General features: G+C 41.6%; 1 protein-coding gene across 1 annotated transcript in view; it reads right to left on the bottom strand.

Annotated features, from left to right (window-relative positions):
- FMN2 (formin 2) overlaps positions 1–15,924 on the bottom strand; it is a gene marked incomplete at both ends in the record, with an annotated part of 267,482 nt that overhangs the window by 153,381 nt on the left and 98,177 nt on the right. The window contains one exon of the mRNA XM_079711279.1: positions 15,433–15,577. Coding sequence (XP_079567405.1) covers positions 15,433–15,577 — 145 coding nt within the window. The remainder of the gene's footprint in view (positions 1–15,432; positions 15,578–15,924) is intronic.

Below are 15,924 nucleotides of genomic sequence, written 5' to 3'. Positions count from 1 at the left end.
ATCTCAGGGCAAAATATTCAGTCTTCCATGTGAGCTGTGGGTTTTTCACAGACGCTCTCTATCAGGTTGAGGAAGTTCCCTTCTATGCCCAGTTTCCTTCGTGTTTTGATCATGAAAGGCTGTAGGATTTTGTCAAATGCTCTTTCTGCATCTATTGAGATGTTCACAGGGCTTTGATCCTTTTTTTGTGTATTACAGTAACTGATTTTCATAGATGAAACCTTGCATTCCTAGGATAAATCCCATTGGCCATGGTGTATAATCCTTTATACATTTTGCTGGATTCAGTTTGGTAGCATCTGGCGAGAATTTCTGTCTATATTTGTATAAGGTATTGGCCTGTACCCTTTTTTTTCTTGTGATGAGTTTGCCTGGTTTTGATAGCAAAGTGGTGTCACAGAATGAGATGGGATGTGTTCCCTCCTATTTCATTTTTTGAGATTGTGAATGACCAGTGGTAATTCTTCTTCTTATGTCTGATATAATTCACCAGTGAAGACATCTGGGACTGGGTTTTTCTTTGTGGGTAGTTTTCTTGGTGTTGTTTTGTTTGTCTTTTACTGATTAAGTCTCTACTTTCTATTCAGATTTTCTATTTCTTCCTGAGTCAGTTTTTCTAAGAATTTGTCCATTTCATCTAAGTTAACTAATGTGTTGTCATATGATTGTTCATAGTACTACCTTATCCTTTTTTTTTTTTTTTTTTTTTGTGGTACGTGGGCCTCTCACTGTTGTGGCCTCTCCCTTGCAGAGCACAGGCTCTGGAGGCACAGGCCCAGTGGCCACGGCTCACGGGCCCAGCCACTCCACAGCATGTGGGATCTTCCCGGACCGGGGCACGAACCCGTGTCCCCTGCATCGGCAGGCGGACTCTCAACCACTGCACCACCAGGGAAGCCCCCTTATCCTTTTTTTATTTGTATAAGGTCAATAGTGATGTCTTTTCTTTTATTCCTGATTTTAGTAATTTGAATCTTCCTATTTTTCATCGTCTAGCTAAAGGTTTGTCAATTTTGTTATCCTCTCAGAGATTCAACTTTCAGTTACATTTACTTTCTCTATTATTTTTATGTTATTTATTTCATTTATTTCCACTCTAGTGTTTATTATTTCCTTCTTTCTACTTGCTTAGGGCTTACTTTGCTCTTCTTTTTTAGTTTTTTAAGGTGGAAGGTAAGATTGATTTCAGATATTTTTTTCTTTTTTAATAAGATATTTACCACTATAAATTTCTCTGAGCACTGATCTACTTGCATAGTACTAAATATATTTAATATATTATGTTATATATAAAAAATATATATTTATATACAATATAAAATTTAATTTATTGTGATTTCACCTATATTCATTTCAAAGTATTTTCTAATCTTTCTTGTGATTTCTTTTCTGAATCATTTGTTATTCAAGGGTTTAATATTTACAGATCTGAAAATTCCCCAAATTTTTTATTGATTTGTAATTTAATTCCATTGTGATCAGAAACCACACTTTGTTTTTCAATATTTTTATATTTATTAAGGCTTTGATCTCCTCAAATTTATTAAGGCTTGTTTTTTTGTGTGTCCTAACATATGGTCCATCCTGGAGAACGTTCTATGAATGCCTGAGCAGTATGTGTGTTCTGCTGATTCTGCAGATGCTGAGTGGAATGTTCCATGTCTCTTAGATCTAGTTTGTTTATACTGTTGTCCAAGTCTTCTATTTCCTTGTTTATCTTCTGCTTAACTTTCTATCCATTATTGAAACTGGGCTATTGTAGTGTCCACATAGTATTCATTTCTCCCTTAAATTCTGTCAGTTTTTACTTCATGTATTTTGGGACACTGTTGTTAGATGCCTGCATGTTTAGAAATCTTCCTGGTAGATTGACACTTTCATTATTATGGAATGTCCCACTTTACCTCTGCTAACATTTCCTTTAAGTCTATGTTGTGTGGTACCAGTATAGCTACTCCAGCTCTTTTATGGTTGTTGAAAGTTGTTCTTTCTACTTCCAACCTATTTGTATCTTTGAATCTGAAGTATATCTCTTATAATACAATATATACTTAGATTTCTTTTTATCTAATCTGACAATGTCTGCCTTTTGAGTGGATTATTTAATACATTCACAGTTAAAGTTATTATCCATATGGTTGAATTTATATCTGCTATTTTTCATTTTGTTTTCTGTATATCTCATGTCTTTTTTGTTCCTCTGTTCTTCCTTTATTGCCTTCTTTTGTAATGGATGGATACACGGATTAAGTGGATATTTAATTCCTTTAGTGATTTCATTTTATACAGTATTTGAGTCTTCTTAGTGGTTGCTCTAGGTCTTACAATATTTATCTTAATTTACCGGAATCTACTTCATATTTATACTGACTTAATTCCAGAAACATAGAAACTTCACTCCTCTATACGTCCATTCACTCACCACCTGTTTATGTTATTACTGTTACACATACTGTCTGTGATTTATATATGGTGCAAACTGTTATCATCAATTTATGTAATTATACATCTTTTAAAGAAGTTGAGAGAGGGAAGGAGAGAGATATATTCATATAGTTTGTTATATTCACCTTCTTATTTACCCTTTATTGTTCTCTTCACTGTTTTCTGTAGATTCGCATGCCACACAGTGTCACTTCCTGACTGTAATACAACTTTTGTTTCTACTAGTTTCCTTTGTTCTCAAATATATTTCATTTCTGGGTGTCACAGGCTCAACAACATACAAATTGTTTTATGTGGTTGTTTTTAAGTCAGTCAGAAGAACCAAGGAGAAGAAATACAAAAAATACACAGTATTTTGTGTAGATGAAAATTATGTTTACCAGTGGAGGGGTGTGTGTGTGTGTGTGCACGCATGTCTGGTGTAATTTACCTTCAGACAGAAGAACACCCTTTTAGTATTAGAAGGCAGGTCTGGTAGCAAGAAATTCTTGCAGTTTTTTTGTTTGTTTGTTTGTTTTTGCATTACGCGGGCCTCTCACTTTTGTGACCTCTCCCATTGCGGAGCACAGGCTCCAGACGCGCAGGCTGAGTGGCCATGGCTCACAGGCCCAGCCGCTCCACAGCATGTGGGATCTTCCCGGACCGGGGCACGAACCCGTGTCCCCTGCATCGGCAGGCGGACTCTCAACCACTGTGCCACCAGGGAAGCCCTCGCAGTTTTTGTTTATCTGAGAATGCCTTTATTTCACCTTCATTTATGAACACTTGTTTTGCTAGATGTAAGATCTTGGTTGGTCACTTTCATTTCAGCATTTGAATATGTCATCCCACTGCCTTCTGGTCCCCGCTAGTTCTGGTAAGTCTGCTGCTAACATTGCTGCAGTTTCCTTGTATGTGATGAGTTGTTTCTCTCTCACTGCTTTCAAGACTTTTTCCTTTACCTTTGGCTTTCCACATTTTGACTAAGATATAACTAAGATCTCTTTGTATTTGCCTACTTGAAGTTCACGAAACTTAGATGCATATATTAGTGTTTTCATCAAATTTGGGAACTTTTCACCCATTACAACTTCTAATAATTTTCTGCACCTTTATTCTCTCTCCTCTCCTTCTGATATTCACATTTCATGTACGTTGCTCACTTAATGGTATCCCATATTTTTCTGAGGTTTCAACTTCCTTTTTTTCTGTTTTTCAGACTACATAGTCTCTATTGATTTATCTTCAAGTTTGCTGATAGTTTTTTTCTGCCACCTGCCACAAACCAATTGTTCAACCACTTAGTGCTTTTCTTTTTTCATTTTGGTTATTGTACTCTTCAGCTCTAGAATTTTTAAATAATTTCTTTTTACTGATATTCTCAATTTGATGAGACATTATCATCATACCTTCCTTTATTTCTTAGAAACTCTTTTCTTCAGTTCTTTGGAGACATTTAGAATGGTGCTTTGAAGTCTATTTCTGTTAAGTACAACACATGGGCCCCTTTGAACAAAGTTTCTGTTGCCTGTTCAATTGCTTCCCTGTATATGGGTCACATTTTTTTTGCTTCCTTGTATGTCTCATTTACTGTTCTTGAAAACTGGACATTTCAGACAACATAACAGCAGCTCTGGGTACGGACTTTCCCTTCGTGGCCCCAGAGCTTACTGTGTTTGTGTTTGCTTGTTCATTTGCTCAGTAACGTGGTCAAACCCACTCAGGAAAGTCTGTTCCTGCTGCAGTGTGCTACCTGACCTTCCTGCACACACGCTTCCCCATGTTTTTATCTAAAGCGAAAGCTAAAGAGTGTGCTTCCACTCCTTTAACCACTTAAAGCTTTACCCTTAACCACTCTGTGGGTGAGATACAGGGCATGCCTTAGAGCAGGGATCCCTAAACCCCGGTACCGGTCCGTGACCCACCAGGAAATGGGCCGCACAGCAGGAGGTGAGCAGCAGGCGAGCAATCGAGGCTTCATCTGTATTCACAGCCGCTCCCCATCGCTCACATTACCACCTGAGCTCTGCCTCCTGTCAGATCAGCAGTGGCATTAGATTTTCACAGGAGTGCCAACCCTACTGTGAACTGCACATGCAAGGCACCTAGGTTGTGTGCTCTTTATGAGAATCTAATGCCTGATGGATGATCTGAGATGGAGCTGAGGTGGTAATGCTAGCGCTGGGGAGCAGCTGCAAATACAGATTATCATTAGCAGAGAGGTTTGACTGCACAGAGACCATAATAAATCAACTGCTTGCAGATTCATATCAAAACCCTATCAGTGAGTGACAAGTGAGAATTAAGCTGCATCTGGTGGCAGGCTTTACAGTGGCACGTGAGTTGATGTACTTCCATTGTGCAGCTGCATCTGGTGGAAGGCTTGAAGTCAGAATCTGACACTTATTTTAGTCCGCGTGTGTCCCGCCCATTTTTTTTTACCACTTCCGTCCGTGCCTCTTTCCTGCACTGCGCACTTGCTCAGTCATAGTTTTTGTAAGCCCACAAACTAACCCTAGCCGAAATGAGTAAAAAATAAACATCACTGGAGAGCTTCTTTGAAAAGGGGGAAAGACCCAATGATGAGACAACAGAAGACTCTAAGACTGTCAACAAAAAGAAAGCTGCATTTAAAAGAAAATACAAAGAGTCCTACTTAAATTATGGGTTCATTGCAACAGGTGATTCACATTCTCCAAGCCCGCTTTGTATAATATGTGGTGACTGGCTATCCAACGAAAGCATGAAAACTTCAAAGTGGCTTTGCCACATGGAGACCAAGCACCCTGCATTAAAAGACAAGGCTTCGGATTTTTTCAAAAAAAAAAAAAAAAAAAAAAAGTGAACACAAAGAACAGAAGCGATTATTGAAGGCCACCACTTCATCAAATGTATGTGCACTGACAGCATCATTCTTAGTGGCTAACCGCATTGCTAAAGCTAAGAAGCCCTTTACTACTGGAGAAGAGTTGATCCTGCCTGCTGCTAAGGACATTTGCATGAACTTTTAGGAGAGGCTGCAGCTCAAATGGTGGCACATGTTCCTCTTTCGGCTAGCACCATAAGTAGATGAATTGATGAAACAGCAGAGGATATTGAGGCACAATTGTTAGAGAGGATTAGTGAGTCTCCATGGTACGCCATCCAGGTTGACGAGTCTACTGATGTTGACAACAAGGCAACAATGCTGGTTTTGTGCAACATGCTTTTCAGGAGGATGTGCCTGAGGATATATTATGTGCACTTTTGTTGCCAACCAACAGCAGAGCTGCAGAACTATTCCCAGTCTTTGAATGATTACATATCAGGAAAACTGAATTGGTCATTTTGTGTCGTTATATGTATGGACAGAGCAGCTGCCATGACTGGACGGCTTTCTGGTTTCACTACTCTGGTCAAAGAGGTCGCTTCTGAATGTGAGTCTACCTACTGTGTCATCCATAGAGAAATGCTGGCTAGCTGAAAAATGCCACCTGTTAACAACGTTTTGCAGGATGTGATTAAAATTATCAACCATGTTAAAGTCCATGCCCTTAACTCATGGTTGTTCACGCAGTTCTGTGAGGAGATGGACGCAGAGCACACATGTCTTCTTTCATACACAGAAGTGAGATGGCTTTCTAAAGGTAGATCACTGAACAGTGTTTTTGAGTTATGAGAGCTGCTCCAGATATTTCTTTCAGAAAAACAGTCACCACTGGCAGCACATTTCAGTGACACAGAATGGGTAGCAAAATTTGCTTACTTCTGTGACATATTCAACCTGCTCAATGAACCCAATCTGTCACTTCAGGGGAGAATGAAAACTGTATTCAAGTCGGAAGATAAAGTGGCTGCATTCAAAGCCAAACTGGAATTATGGGGGTGAAGAGTGAACACTGGGATTTTTGACATGTTTCAAACATTAGCAGAGATTTTGAAAGAGACTGAGTCAGGGCCTTCTTTCTCCCAGCTGGTGCATGATCACCTATCTCAGCTTTCAAAAGAGTTTGAGCATCACTTCCCAACCACAAAGACCCCCGAACTGGGAAGGAATGGATCCATGACCCATTTGTGAATAAGCCAGGTGAATCGACTTTGTCCATGCTAGAAGAGGATCAACTGCTCGAGATCGCAAATGATGGTGCCCTCAAAAGTATGTTTGAGACAACTTCAAATCTCCATACGTTCTGGATTAAAGTCAAGGTGGAATATTCTGAGATTGCCACAAAAGCACTGAAAAGCCTGCTTCCATTTCCAACATCCTATCTTTGTGAAGTAGTGTTTTCTGCAGTGACAGCAACCAAAACGAGATGATGGAGTACAGTGGACATAAGGAATACATCTTGGGTATCACTGTCTCCCATTCCTCTCAGATGGGACCATCTAGTTGCAGGAAAACAAGCTCAGGGCTCCCACTGATTCTGCATGATGGTGAGCTGTATAATTATTCCATTATATATTACAATGTAACAATAATAGAAATAAAGTGCACAGTAAATGTAATGTGCTTGAATCATCCCCAAACCATCCCCCCACCCTGGTCCGTGGAAAAACTGTCTTCCACGAAACTGGTCCCTGGTGCCAAAAAGGTTGGGGCCTGCTGCCTTAGAGGGCATTTACATAATTTTTTTCCCCACATTGAGCCAGGAACTAATAACTTGGATTTTCTCTAGTTGCTCCTAAAAAGTTGCAGTCTTGGGCATGCACAGTCTTCAGGTTGCCAGACATGACGGACTTTATTTTTAAGTCTGGATTAGGAGTTGTCTCCAGGTCAATATTTACACAAAGGTGTATTTAAGACGCTTGTGCAATGAAGATTCCACTCAGTTCTGATGAGTCTGATGAGGTTTAGGGACACTGTCCCGGTGCCCGTGTCCTGTCCTGATGGCTCCTGAGTGGAGGCAACGTGCACGGCCTTCCTGACATCCAGGGCTGACTGTGATCAGTGGACGGCCCTTCTCAGCTATTTCCCTAGTTCTCCGTGGTTGCCTGGAACAGAGCTCCTGCAATAGGGGACTGAGGAGAGTAGAGATGCCAGCTTCCTGCCCTCCCAAGGTAGGGCCACAGCCACAGACAGAGCCTGTCCAGGCTGCACACACCAGAGGCTGGAACGGAGCATCTCAGGGCTCAGATGCTGTGGGTCTCACTGTCCTAACAGAGTTTCAGGAGGTCTTCTTGAGTGGGTGTTTCTCCATTTCCTCTGTGCCCTGAGGACAATTTCCAGAGACTTTAAATGAGTATTTTTGTTATAATTCTCACCAGTTAAATTGTTGTTTTGCTGGGAAGAGGACCTGTCAAGCTGCTGGTCTGTCAGTCTAATAGGCCCACCTCCAAAGAAATTTTTAACGTCATATTTCAGATGGAGTTTCAAGTTACAAGTTTAGTAATTTTAAAAATTCACTTATTAACAAAACCAAAAAATAAGCAGAAATGTTAGAAATCTTCCATTATGAACATCGTTTTGAAAAAGAAACATACATTTACTTGTATTTTGGTTTAAATAAAAAAGTTTTGGGACTTCCCTCGTGGCTCAGTGGTTAAGAATCCGCCTGCCAATGCAGGGGACAGGGTTCGAGCCCTGGTCCGGGAAGATCCCACATGCTGTGGAGCAACTAAGCCCGTGTGCCACAATTACTGAGCCTGAGCTCTAGAGCCTGTGAGCCACAAATACTGAGCCCACGTGCTACAACTACTGAAGCCCACGTGCCACAACTACTGAAGCCCACATGCCTAGAGCCCGTGCTCTGCAACGAGAAGCCACCGCAATGAGAAGCCCACGCAACGCAACGAAGAGTAGCCCCCCGCTCACCGCAACTAGAGAAAGCCCGCACGCAGCAATGAAGACCCAACACAACCATAAATAAATAAATAAACAAACAAACAAATAAAAGGTTTAAATAAAAAAATTAGAGCTATAAATAAGAACATTAATTTTTCTTCTAAGTCTTAAATTTGTGCCCCCAAATAACTGGGAACATTTTTCAGCTTAGGTCACAGGAGGTACAGTGGGAACAACCAGTCTACTGTCAGTAGCATCACCGCCCACAGGCAAAGGCGGGAGCTATCGTAATGGTAACTGTAAGTCAAACGAGAAATAAAATTCTCCTTTGCTCTCGGATAGTCCAGAATCCTGCCGCTGTCCATGGTATAGAAACGTACATTCCACTATGTAGCATCAAGACATCAAAATTAACTTCAAGTCTAATTTACCTAAATTCAATTCTCACTCTTATGTCTAATGAGAAAAACCTAAAGACTTTGGCTGAAAGATGAGAAGGACACACATTCATTGAAGGGAAATATCTGTCAACAGCCCATGTCTGCATCCCTGAAACCATCAGACAGGAGCTCCCGCACACAGAAACCTGCTGCTCTACTGGCTGATTTTCTAGGGTTTTAAACAAGATGCAGGGAAATCTCTGCTCGCAGTGCTATTTTCAAAATCCATCCCTTATTCTTCTGTACATCTCTGAATGAAATACATTCTTCAAGGCCCACTTCAAGCCTCATCTCCTCCAACAGCCTCACCCTAAGTCTAGCCAACTCGCTCCATTTCAGTCCTGACCACAGGCAGCACCCACTGTGACCGGAGTGGTTAGTGCTGGCTCTCCCTGGCATGGCTGCTGCTTTTCTTTGCTGCACTCCCGGCTGAAATGGAGAAACCCTGTTCCCATCGGATCAAGAAAGGAATGCAACAGTGAAAGTAATTTGTGCCCCCCTTCCCTCCAGTTTTCTGGGTTCTCCACACTAGCAATACTGAGAAAACACTCTCCCCTCATCTGACCAAAAATCTTTCCTCACTTTTGCAAGGATGAGTTTTAGTTTCCATAGATAATCATAAAAAGTAATGAATCTCAAGTATATTTTCCAAACAACCCTTTTTTCAATGTCAATGGATCATAATAAATAGAACACCCCAGCCATTAAAAATTAATACCCTTTTCTAATATACCTAGTCCAACAAAATCTTAATATCATCATAGTAGGCAAATATGAAGTCCAAAAGAATTAAACTTTAGCATCATGATTAAATTTTTGCAATTCCAAAGTACAATTAATCAGATATAATTTTCCCAATACAGCCAGCAAGGTCAAGGATCATTAGCCTAATTATATTTCCTTTTTATTATGTCATTAGGCTTTTTGCTTATTTGTTTTATAGCCATTTACTTACAAGTATAAAAATAATATTTTGCCCAAAAGAAAATTTTTTAAAAAGAGGTTATTATTGTTACATTCTTTGAACTGACTGGGTATGCTCTATAAATAATTATAGGAAAAGCATCTCCAAAAAAAGTAATGAATCTTTCAACATCTAAAACAAACCTAGGATCCACAAAACATATGTTCTTCTAACTACAGCCTTGTATTTTGATGTGGTTTTCTACATAAATACACTTTTAAGGCTTGCAACAGAAAGGTATTCTATTATTGATAAAAACAGACATCCTGTTAAAAATTACAAAGTACCAAATATTTATGATGTATTCCCCAAAGCAGATCTAAATTGTCTTATTATAAGATATTTGGTATTTCAGACATTATTTTAGGTCTATGAGACAAATAGAACCATCCAATCAAAACACACCCTTGGGGCTTCCCTGGTGGGGCAGTGGTTGAGAGTCCGCCTGCCAATGCAGGGGACATGGGTTCATGCCCCGGTCCGGGAAGATCCCACATGCCGCAGAGTGGCTGGGCCCGTGAGCCATGGCCGCTGAGCCTGCGCGTCCGGAGCCTGTGCTCCGCAACAGGAGAGGCCACAACAGTGAGAGGCCCACGTACCGCAAAAAAACAAACAAACAAACAAACAAAAAAAACGCCTTGCCAGCTACGACAGGAAAACTTAACACCAATAAAGACAACTAGACTTATACCTCTCAGATGATCATTCAGGCCATCAGCCTGTGAACACTGAAATATCAACTGATTATGATAAAACATATTTTTTAATCTAAAGATAAATATTTGCACTTAGTAAAAGTAAAGCAGAGATTCACAGGTAAAATACATAACCTTTTTTTTCTTTTCTGACCAACCAATCTTACAATAGTATACTGAAGTCCAGCTCAAACGTTTTCCCAGCGCCCCAACATAGTAGGAAAAATCCTTTTAATGGCAATTACTATTTCACGTAAGAATACTTGGAGGCGTTACATTACACGCTCCCACACAGGAACATTTAAGTAATGAATGCTTCTTTTCCCATTATTATTATGAAGTTTTACAACACACAAAAAAAGCCTTTTTAGAAGTTAGGTCAGCAAGCACAGTGGCAAGATCAAACAAAATGCCAAATGTCTTTTATTAACTCCCCTAATAATAAGTAGCAGATTTAACTATCTATTTTTCTAATCATATTTCCAGAAGCTGAAGCCAAACAAATACTTAACTATCATGAATTCCTTTTCTCCCCCATTCTTTGGGCAGAGCATTTTAATGTGATAAATAGAACAGAAGAAACCCAGGAAGAAATTCATTTGTTGCATTAAATGGTTACATAAATGGCAATTATGTATTTAAAAAGCAAAACAGATTCTTTTCATTCACTCTTGTTTTCTGTGTGCAAATTTATATTGTGGGAAGCATGTTCCTTTACACACCTTTTAAGAATTATTAGACATTTTTGACTTAAGGCATATTTTACAGAGACGTCCCTTTTTGTGGAATCAAAACTATCTCCACTCAACATTTGGTGAGTTTAACCACAGTGGCTGTATCTCCACCCACTATTTATTTGCCACACAAGCAAAAGGCCCTCATTTTTACTGCTTACAAAAGCTGATGTGTCTAAGGCTCACATCACTCTGATAAACTTTTATTTAACTGGGCAAATATCCTATTTGGTGGTATCATAGTTTATGTACTTATCAAAATCTGTTAGAATACAGAAAAGGCTTTAAAAGTATCTCCACACACAATTTTATAATCATTTATAGTCATTTAAATATGGAGCACATATGAAAATCAGTACAAATTCAGATTCTTTTCAAAAAGGATCTATTCTAGTCTTCTTATAAACCCCATCCCACACTTGCCCTCAACTATAATATTTCACATCCACACCTATGGCTAATGATGAGGAACACAGGCTCTGCAGCCGGACGGCTAGGTCTGCACCCAAGCTCTGCCCCTCACTGCGCTGGGAGCGTGAGATCGTGCCTGCATCTCAGCTTTGTGTGCTGTGCACCAGGGGTACGGGGTCTCCCTCACAGGATTAGGGGGTGGGATGAGCCAGCTTGGGGCTGCGCAGACAAGGACCACAGCCTGCAGGTTCCGCGGCGGCCGGGGCTGCTGCCATGATCCCCGCTGCTACTAGTGCTACTGCTGAAGCTGCTGCTGCTACTGCTGTTTCCCAAAGTATCTCTGCTCGGACCTCATCTGACACTGGATTAACTAGAAACCTCTTTGTCAGGGAACTCCTACTGTCAAGATCACTCCAGTGTAAATTCTCCCACTTCCCTGCTCATAAGCTTGGGTTAATTTAATCTTTCCTTGGACATGAAGATCCTGAGGTGACTTAGGGTCACTCTCAACATCAACAGGCACTGAACTTGCCTGTGAGACGCAGGACATGGGTCACCACGCACTCGCTCTGGGACGTTCCTTAAAAATTGGCAGGTGCGTGTGTGTGTCATGTTTCAAACAGGGACCTCACCTTCCTCTTGATTCCGTGGGCGACAGGGTTGTTGTTTCACCGAGTGAGCAGCTTGATATTTAATTCTGGCCTATAAGCATCACGCTCATTTGCTAAAGGAGAACTACATGAAATCATAGTCTGATAAAACTATACCTTCTCAGCGAATCTCCTTATGCTTTCATAACCTCACAATGAAGACCGGTGAGGTAAGACGTAGGCACACAACTTAAATACAGGTTCCATGAAAAAATAAGGAAAGCTCTGTGTTGGGTTCCCTGGAGGACAAAGGGCTGAGAGACACAAGACATGCCTCACTGCAGCCGCTCCAGAGTCCAGAGAGCAGCCCCTTCTCTTTACGCCACAGAGCAAGCTGTCCAGGTGGGGAACCTCTGTGGTCACACAGAAGACATCTCCCGAGAGAGCTACTAAAGACCAGTGCATCCAGCCGCAGACTTACTTTCAGGAGGACAGATCACAGAAATATTATCCAGCTATTTTAAAGTATTGGGAGAAACCAGAGCTCTTGGCTTCCACCGTGTGTGAGAAGAGTGGCTAGAAAAACCTCCATAAACACAGGCTACAGCATCAACGACAATCAGTCTCACTTGAAATCAGTGTCCACATATAACAAGGGCAACCACAGCATCAACGGCTATCAGTCTCACTGGAAGTCAGGGTCCACAAAACAAGGGCAGCCAAAGCATCTACGGCTCTCAGTCCCACTGGAAATCAGTGTCCACATATAACAAGGGCAACCACAGGTCAGTGGTTTGGACTGTGCAGGTCCGCTGACACACAGAGTCTTTTCAGTAGTAAATGCTGCAGCACGACACGAGCTGAGGGTGGTTTTGTCCATGGATGTGGAACCTCGGATATGGGGGGACCCCGAATACGAGAGGCTGATTCTAATTTGTACAGAGATCTTGGACTGCACAAAAGTTGGTGTCCCAAGTCCGTGTTGCTCAGGGCTCAGTGTGCTTGCATGCATATGGAAAATACGTTTTCCTTAAATGAAATTTTACATGTCTCAAGTAGTTGGAATGGGTACATGTTTCTTCCAAATACAACAGAGTTAAAGAAAATTGGCTTTCTTCAGCCATCTAACACTTTGTAGCAGATTTTTCTCTTACCAACATACTGGAAAAATTACTTCATCCCTCCCAAAACAAACCTGAATAGCAGAGCTGAGTACAAGACCCTGGCCAAGGATATGCTGACAAGCTCATCAGGAGTCAGGATGGAGACTGGTCCACAAACCCTCTTTAAGCTGCAGGTCAACAGCTGTGTCACCACCAACGGGTGCAAATGACAGCACTGGCAAAGGCTCATACCCACAGTTTACTGATGGGCTCACGACAGGGTGAGGCCACTGTGCAGACATGATGCTGCACATGATGGTCGTGTGCAAGGGGGCCATCTCATGCCAGCTAGCTGAGTCTGAAGTCTTCATGATTTGGACAGAAATCTTATTTCAGTAGGCTTAAAAACTGAACGCTACGTCAAAAAAACATGAAATCGTATACTTGCAGGTAACATGTGGCAGCTTCCTCATCTCTGTTCATTTAATAGAAAAAAAGTGGTGACAGGAGATATGGAGGGCGTGCTTGGCATTTTGGAGAATTTCATCCCTAGACTAGTGACGTCCGCATCACCCCTGCCCTTCATCACGTGACAACCCCGCTGCCTCGCTCTACCCGGCCTCTGCGCTCCCCGCCCGTATTCCCCACCCAGACAGCTTTTCCATTTCTGATACAGTCCATGGGAAGAGGTGTGATGACTCAGCCTACATGTACTATATGCAAACATGCTGTTTAGAACATTTACCTCTGCCAGAAAAACGTGGTTTTCCATTTACCTTTATTCCACTGACAAAGCCACATTGGCGATATTGCTTATTTTGAGATGAGTTATTTTCTGGCTTTTAATCACTACCGGGTATAGCCACTGATATGTATAAAGCCCTCCTCCTCCAGCCAGCTGGCTTATTTGTTAAACAAATATTTATTCAGTACCTTTTCTGATCTAAAGTCACCAGCAACCAGCTGTGTCATCATAAATGGTTCTGGAAAATGCAACTGCATCATATTTGGGTTTGCATCATCGTCAGATTAATACAGATGCCTGTGGCGAGGCTGCCCCCAGCTCAGCTACAGGTTCCATTCAAACCCACCCCTCCCGGCTCGATTCCGCAGCACCCATCTGGGGGCAGCTGTCTGCTTCGAAATAAATATGGATGGAAATATCTCTGGGTCAGACTTCTAGCTACAACTTCCAGGTCAGTAGCAAAAGTTCACAGAATCACATCACCTTTTAGTTGCCACTCGCCTTGGGAAGCTGTGCCAGCTTCAGGCCTCATTTCTCTCTATTTGTTTCACTCAAAAAGACGGAGCTGCCCACCATCCCTCCGCTTCAGGGTGAAGGATGGGCAGCAACAGCAATACCTTCCTTCTGGCCTCATTGTTCTAAGACTTTACTACACTTTCCTGAATGGCCGCCTTGAGAAATTTACAAAATCATTTCACAATCAAGGCCACTGGGTGGATCAGTGGAAAAACATTGCATGAAAATGTTTTCCTCCAAATGCACTTTTCCTTATCTTTAGGACTCAGGTGTCACAGGATAGATCAAAAATGCTGACACAGAATGGAGATGTTGGAACTGGATACAAGAGTCCCTTCCCTGTGTCAAGTACAAGGTGACTGTTTAGCTGGGTTCTGCAGGGCATCCACTCAGGTATTACAATAGCAACAAAATACCAAACACATGACTGGTTACTAAGGACTGGATTTCTTGCTTGCTTTCCTTTGCTCACTCTTACCTTTCTTTCCATCCATACTAGCACTAATATAGATTTCAATCAAGTGACAGTTTGTTTCTAGACAACTAATTCTGGAAACAAGCAATTGCTGAAATTTTGGAAATATGTATCATGAAGCTACAAATAAAGTAGTCAGAACATGATCCCTTGGTGGAGATGATTATTTGTTGTTCTATCTGGGAAAGTCTTACTTGACTTCATGTTCTAAAATGCTAACTTCTGTTACCTGCTTACAGACTGCAGAGGGTACACAGCCCAGAAAAGAATGTCAATGTTGGGCTTCCCTGGTGGCACAGTGGTTGAGAGTCCACCTGCCAATGCAGGGGACACGGGTTCATGCCCGGGTGTGGGAAGATCCCACATGCCGCGGAGTGGCTGGGCCCGTGAGCCATGGCCGCTGAGCCTGTGCGTCCGGAGCCTGTGCTCCGCAACAGGAGAGGCCACAACAGTGAGAGGCCCACATAACGCAAAAAAAAAAAAAAAAAGAAAGAATGTCAATGTTTTTCTCTAATGACAGTTCACACTTATGCCCAAAACACTGTCCAATTTCAGAAAACACATGAGTACTCACTTGTTTAGCCTTGGTCTTTGTGATGGTGTCAGAAATCGGTTTCTTCCTTTCCTTTACAGTAGTTTTAGAAAATAATTCCTCAAATTCATGACAATCTATGGATGGCTCTTCAATTTTTTCCCAAATAAGTGAAGCACTGGAGTCTCTAAAGTTAAGCAAAATACCCATGAGAGAGCCATCAAACCAAACTGCAGGACGTTACAGTGAGCAGGGACAGATGGGGACAGGGAGGACAGAGGCGTCAGAGGAGCAGGGAGAGGACGGCAGGCAGCGGAGGACGGAGGGAGATCGGGGGAAGATGCTCTTTTCTGTACAATCACCATTTGCTTAATCAACGTGATGAGAAACAGCATCAATACAGAATGAGACATTTGCCTGGAAAGAATCATTTCCAGGAATTCTCAGTCATCAAGTCGCCATATAAAAACATAAAAGAAGAACCCTTCTCTGTACGGCTCTCAAGGCAGGAAATGTCTGATATCTCACAAACCC

The sequence above is a fragment of the Hyperoodon ampullatus genome (genome assembly GCF_949752795.1).
Source record: "Hyperoodon ampullatus genome assembly, chromosome: 1".
In the NCBI taxonomy this organism is placed as follows: Eukaryota; Metazoa; Chordata; class Mammalia; order Artiodactyla; family Ziphiidae; genus Hyperoodon; species Hyperoodon ampullatus.
Note: the sequence above shows the minus strand (reverse complement) of the source record. Positions and strands in the feature narration are given on the sequence as shown.